At 31.2% G+C, this 7,379-nt stretch overlaps 1 protein-coding gene across 1 annotated transcript; it reads right to left on the bottom strand.

Annotated features, from left to right (window-relative positions):
• Positions 1-1,836: 1,836 nt before the first annotated feature.
• On the bottom strand, positions 1,837-2,517 carry LOC139427097 (protein GVQW3-like). The gene has a single exon (XM_071187741.1). It carries the CDS (start codon positions 2,515-2,517, stop codon positions 1,837-1,839), a length of 681 nt encoding a protein of 226 aa, XP_071043842.1.
• Positions 2,518-7,379: the final 4,862 nt, after the last annotated feature.

Genomic DNA, 7,379 nt, shown 5'->3' on the forward strand with positions numbered 1-7,379 from the left:
TTCTTTTTTTCCGATTGCATATTTATTGCGTTGATTAAAATATAAACCTTGAATCCAAATAAGTAAATGATTTTCCTCATTTTAAAGTACATATTAAAAAAAAAAAATTTAAAAATTGGAAATGTTTTTTTTTCTTATACTTTCATTTTACTTGAAAATTTCAAAAAGCAATTATTTGATCCCATAAACCATTATAATCACATTACATAAAAAAAGAATTTGTAAAGAATAGGACCTGCGTCTCTTTCTGTCCCCAGGCTTTTGTTCCAAGAACATGAAGATGGGTCTGTGGGAAAGGATTTCTAAGGGACTTCGAAAAGTCGCCATTTCAACCATGTCTAATCGCATCCGGTCTCTAGTTTAACAATGTATGGGCAAAATTACAAGTAGTGCAGTGAAACTAAAATTACATAGAATTTACAATATATTTTACTAATATTTGTTAGTAATTCTTAAAAATAAAAAATAAAAAATTAACAACAAAAATTTTTATTAGGCATTTGTAAATGAATTTTTGACATTATTTCGAAAAAAATGTGACCAGGCTATTTTCCAGACGAGACTCTAAATATTTCCCGATGGGGGGGGGGGGCTGGCCATGCCCGACAAAGGGGGCAATTGCCCCCCGATCCCCTACTGCCCTTGTTCATACAACGAATATAGTTTTCTAGAAGAAATCTGAAACTAACTTTTTCAGAACAGTCAGAGGGAGTTCTTACCATAGATAAATTTCTGTTGTAGAAGTATTAGCAATGAATATACATGGGAGAGGAGCTTTCATTGGCATAATGTAAACCAGTCCCCAAAGGTTAGGTGTGGTTCCTGCTTATAAAGGAATAAACAACATTTAGGGGTAAAGCAGAGGTTCTTGAAACGCACCATTCTCTTGTCCCAACCACTACGGAGGAGGAGAAAAAAACCAGGAGGAATTCTTTTATTTTTGGTTTGTTCTGTATTTTTACACTATTGGTAAACAGTACAGTACTATTACTTAAAATATTTCCTTGAGAATACGTCATCAATGTTGATTAAATCTTCTAAAATATTTTGACATAGATACCCACCAACCACCATTTCATTATTTTGAATGAAATGGTGGTTGGTGGGAAGCATCGCACCCAATCGTGCAATCACAATTGACGTCACTTTTCTTCTTATGCGCATGTGCTGGATTTTAGTGCCAAATCTGAACATGTTGCTCACCCTGTAAGTTGTTTTTCTGGTAAAACACCTCACATTTTATAAATGAAGATCATAGTCCCTTCTAACATCGATAGTTGTCTCATTAAGTTTACAATTAATCGAATTGCCATTTTGTGAAATAATTCTGACTCTGTAAATAATATACAGGATGTTCATAAAGTCCCGGACCCATTTTGATGTTTAATAACTCATAAAATAATAAAGATAGATTAAAATTAATAACATAAATGGTTATATAGACTCAAAAAGTTTCATGACCCTTGTCAATGAACTTTCACGTGTGCCCCCTTCGTCGCACGGAGAATATCAAGTCGATAGTCAATTTCACGCCAGGTAGCGGCAAGCATGTCGGCATCCACAGAGGCTATTGCGGTTGTAATTCTGGCTTTTAGGTCATCAATGTTCGACACGATCCTCCAGTAAACATTGTCCTTTATAAATTCCCAAAGGAAAAAGTCCAGCGGCGTTATATCAGGTGATCTGGGTGGCCAAGGAATGGTGGCCACCCACAATACCTCCTCGCCCAATCCATCTTCCTGGAAAATGGCCATTCAAAGAACTACGAACGATGATACCCCAATGAGGTGGTGCACCATCTTGTTGCAAAAAGACATGTGGCTAAAACTCTTCTAGTTATGGAAATACGAAGTTTTCCAAGATATCTAAGTATACGACTGATAAGACCGTCTTTTCTGTAAAAAGGAAAGGCCCAATGACTTTGTTGTGCATTAGTCCACACCACACATTAACCTTTGGGGAATCCCTTTGTATCTCACAGTATTCACGGGGGTTTTCAGATCCCCATATGCGCACATTATGGCGATTAACAATGCCAGAAACAGGAAAGGATGCTTCGTTGAAGAACATTATGAGCTTCAGAAACTCAGCATCATCTTCTATCCTTCTTACCATATCTGTTTCAAATGCCATCCTCCTAGGCCTATCGTCCGGTTCCAAACCTTGAACAATTTGAACTTTGTATGCATGCAGTCTTAATTGTTTCTTAATAACCTTGTACACCGTCGAAATTGGCATATCCAATTCTCTTGCAGCTGATCTCACAGATCTTCTAGGATTGTCTGAAAATGTCCGCCTGACACGCTCAACGTCAAAATCACTTGTGCAGGGACGTCCGGAACGTTTCTTATCTGCGATAATTCCTGTTTCTAGAAAATTCTTTTTCCACCGCAAGATGCTGCTTTTGGATGGAGGATCTTTTTGATAAATTCTTCTACAATTTCTCTGTGCTTGCACTATCGATTTCGTTTCTATGAACCACCATAAAATCTGTGCTTTCTTTTGTGGTGTATGCATTCTCCTTAATATCCGCTCGAATAAAACATCGCATAGAAAAGAGCTACATAGAAAATGCTCATCAAAAGTAAACATAACATTGCAATAGTTGCCAAAAAAAGAGAGAATAATACAATTAATAAGCAGACGATATTTAGAAAAGTACAGATCTTTAGACTGGAAAATGAAATTATCTGAAATTAACCACACACGCAGACGATATTTACAAAAGTAAAGATATTCAAACCTGAAAAGGAAAATATATGAGTTATTCCATCATTAAATGCCATAAGTTTGTTTATATCTTCATTATTTTATGAGTTATTAAACATCGAAATGGGTTCGGGAATTTATAAACACCCTGTATAATAACGATAATAAACAGTTACGTGGTGGCTTTGGGTATAGCCCTTCAATGAGGTGAATCCCAGTGATCGGCTCGCACAGTGCTAACATAAAATATCCTCAGTGAAGTCGGATCAAGGGTTAGAATCTCCTTGCAGTCAAGTTAACCGTTAGATTTTTCGTGGTTTTCCTCTCCGCGTAATGCAAATGCGAGTTTTCTATCAAAAAGTCCTCCACGAATTCAAATTTCTCTTAATATTTGGACACAGGACTTCTCTTAATATTTGATCCTTGTCTTTTGGATTGGTGGCAAGATTACAAGGCTACTGAGTTGAATATTGGTAGTCGTAAACCCAAAAATTGGGTTGGCTTTTCAACAATGGTTATAAAATAAAAAATTAAAATATTAGTGACAAACAAACGAAACAATCAATTACAAATAAAGGGTTGCAAAATTCATTCCTCATCTTATTTTTAGATATTTTCTACAGGCGACGCTCATGTGGTTTGTTATTATAATGATGCACAGAATATTTTGATCCTTTTGGGGAATATAAAGAATTCACCTTTTGAATATATGAAACATATTTAAATACTTCAAAAAAGAAATTCGATGTAACAATAATCTTTTACTAAGTCTCATATCTGTAAAATATGACTATTATTATACAAAATACAGGGTAATATCAAAATGAATATATTGGCTAACCGAGGGAGGTTTTCGTGGTTTTCTTCCCCAGGTAACGCAAACGCGCCATCACAAAATTCTTCACGAAGGCAAATTCCTCCCATTGCTTAATGCAGGAGTTCCCTTGTCTTCTGGATTGGGTTAAAAGTTACAAAGCTAGGGTGTTGAAGATTAGCAGTGGTAAACCCAAATATTGGATTCAACGATGGTCATAAAATAAAAAAAAACTTGTTTAGGGGAATCTTCTCTGCACTGTGAATCCATAGGACAATTCATTAATGAACTCATTCCATCTGCATTCTATTGATAAATTGCTGTTTGTAATCATTTTGAATTACAGTGTGTATAACCAGCTGATGTTTATTACACATAAGCCTTTTTAAATGATTATTTTGGATGCAGATAAATCAGAAGATTTTACAATTGAATATTAAAGACCATTTCATAAATAGCTCTTCAATGCGCAAAGTAAAAAACGGAACACCCAGAATAACTTTTGATCTAATGATCGGATCCTCACGCTTTAGAACTCAATCTTAAGGTTTGAGGGGATGACATCAAAAATGCTAATTAATTAGTGCAGACGATATTTTTAAGTTACGAAATCAGACCCAAAAACGCACTTTCTCTAAACAAGCATACTTTTTTTTTCATGACGGATTTCTAACCTCAAAAATATAGGGGGTATCTTCAATGTGTGAAATATGGTCCCCATAGTGTGGCCAGAAGAGCTGCCGAAAGTTTAGACCCTTTTATGTTACTTTTATTTCTTGCGTATTTCGCCATATCACGAGAACTTTTTAAGCGAACTTTTTGCTCGCAATAATAAAATTCGTTTATCCAAAGAAAATTCCATTCAAAGTACAACTGTTATTTAATATTTATTATTTTATTTAAAAATGGTCAAAAAAATTTTGAATCGGATATAAAAGTTTTTACATCATTTTAAAGTTTTAAATGACAAAATACAAAATTTGAGTGAAATCAGTTGAATAGTTTCTAAGAAATGTAAATTTTAAATATCGCTAGAATTTAATTTCTCAGAAACTATAAAAGGCTATTTTGCATTGTATCAATCTTCTTCTAATATCTATAACTATCATTAGTAGATTAAACTATAACTAGTGAAATAAAAAAAAATCCGTTCCTAAAAATATATTGAAAATAGTTCTGTTTGAAACATTAATTTTAGGACAAATTAATGAATTTTATCTAATTTCTAAAATTTCAATTGATTTCTTGTAATTAATTTAGAAAGACTTGAAATAGTAATAATAAGAAAAAAAAATATTCGACAGAATTTATTACAATTTAATCAAATAGTTTAAAGATCCTTGCAAAAGTCTTACTGTACTAATATTTTGTTGAGGTGTATCAGTTTAACTTTTTTTTCAATCAAAGCAATGATTTTTCAATAAAATGAAACTTTAAGAATACAAAATCTTCGATCTACAAAATCTTTAAAAATACAAAAGTTGTAATTGCTGCTTCTGTAAATTATATCAAAACCTTTTTTTATTTAACGTTGCATTCGTGTAAACATTTTTTATTATAAATTGCATTCATAGATAATAAAATTTTAATTCTTAATTTAATAAACTCTTAAATTAAAATTCTTCAACAAAAGTAGTACATAGTTTAATTCTTAAATTAAAATGTCTATATATGCACGATTGTAATTTTTTGAGACAAATATCGAATGTACCGAAAAATAATATTACCGATTTTTTTTTCGGTTCAGTGTAGATATTTATTAAATAGTATACCACTATATAGGTTACATCCTCCAATATAATAAATAAAGCCCCCTACATGAAGAATCGATAAATATTTTGCATACTACAGTAGATGAAGCCTATATGAATTATAATATTTAATACGATTTTATAATGTTTAATATAATTTTACAACTTCATTGTGATATCCCATTATTTCCCTCGTTGATTATAGCGAAAGATCCATGCACAACCAGCCCCTATTGATTTTATGAATGAAAATGGGAAAAAAAAGCAAGTTGTGTAGTCTTTCTAATTTTTAATGTAACAATAATTAAAAAATTAAATATGCTATTTTTATGATTTTCATCTATAATAAAAATAAAGTAAATATAATTAATTCCTACTTCTCAGAATTTTTGTATTTTAATATTCTGAACCACGCGAAGAAACAATTCATAATACACGAAGAAACAATTCATAATAATTCACCTAGCGACTTATGACGACATTTCCAGGAGGGACGTAGTTTTAATCCTGATGATATGCTCGTATTTTGTCACGACATTTGCACGCTTCCCTGTTATATGTAACGTTTTTAAATTTGCTCATTTGGACAAAAAATAGACTAAAAATTTCAAGCTAAAAAAAAAGCTTTGAGAGAGAAGCGATACAAAAATCTCATTCTACAGAAAAAACAGTTATTCCCTAGTATAATTTTCCCCATAAATTTATTGTTGAAAATAATTCAAAAATTAGACTTAAAAGATATTATGTTAATTTAAATTGAAAAGTCATGAATATTTAGTGCATATCAATAGAATGCAAATTAGCTGTTGTTCCTGCCTTTATAATATTTAGTTTTCCAAAACTTAAAAGTATTTTTTTCCTTCGCAAAATGGCAATAATCCTAACGTTTAAAAACGAATAATCACAGTAAAATAAAAAATTCTGTGGCATTTCCTTCGCAAAAAGAATGTCCTTTGGCGGCATCTTTGAAAAGAGCCGCTCTTTACGAATCATTACTCTTAAACAACCCGCTTTCGTATCCGCCCCAACATATGTTTTATAGCAATTAATTAAATGAATCTTCCGGTTCTCTCTTTGTAAAAATATCATTGGATTTACCGTTATTCATTACAATAAAAAATTAATTCGGTTGGCTTATTTTTTGAGTTTTGTGCATTTATAATCTTTGCTCCGGACTCTGACAATCTTAAAATGCTAAAATAAGAAGAAAATTTAATGACTACTAAAATTATTAATGAATAAAAAAGTTAGAAAAACAAATCAACAAAGAATCACTAACAAAAAAACAAGCTAACAATTAATAATTAGCAAAAAATCAAATTAACGAGGAATCTCAAAAAAAGAAAAAAATTTAATGTAAACAAAAATTTAAATTAATACCTATAAAAAAAGAAGCTAGCAATTAACAACTAGCAAAAAAATAACAGTTAATAATTAATAAAAAACAAATAAAAAAAACTATTAAGCGATGTGAGGGAAAGACGGCGAAATAAGAACTGCACAACTCGAAAGGGCTGATTAATCCTTAATAAACTTATTTTTGAAGTACATATTATTTTATATTATATTCAAAATCATTATAAAAAACTATTTTATAAGCAATGTAGGGTAAACTAACTAGTGAAGGAACACTTAAGCTTCGCTTGCCTTTTAAAAAATCATATTAATTTCAAAATTCGTAATTTTAGTTAAATGACAGTGTCAACATATTTGTTACTAATTGCAAATTATGTAAAAAAAATTAGAGAACTTACATAATATTGTTTTAAAGTTTAGGAGGTTCAAATAACAAGTAGTAAGAAGACCAAGTGAAGGAACAGCTCTTACCAGTGAATGAACACCCAGTAAAGGAACACTTAATTTATTGGTTATTTTTTAATGCTCTTTATGAATTTATAAGCCATACAAATATTTAAAAATAAGCCTATTCTTGAAATTATAGCATATAAATACTTGGAAATTGTTAACTTTTTTTGTAATCATGAATTGAAAATTAAAGTGTCAACATATTAACACATACTGTTCATTCACTGGGAAATCTATGTCCAGTAAAGGAGCATGCCTGTTCCCTCACTGGTTAGAAGTTGTTTTTCGTATTTTTAACA

This window comes from Parasteatoda tepidariorum, chromosome X1 (assembly GCF_043381705.1).
Source record: "Parasteatoda tepidariorum isolate YZ-2023 chromosome X1, CAS_Ptep_4.0, whole genome shotgun sequence".
Classification (NCBI taxonomy): Eukaryota; Metazoa; Arthropoda; class Arachnida; order Araneae; family Theridiidae; genus Parasteatoda; species Parasteatoda tepidariorum.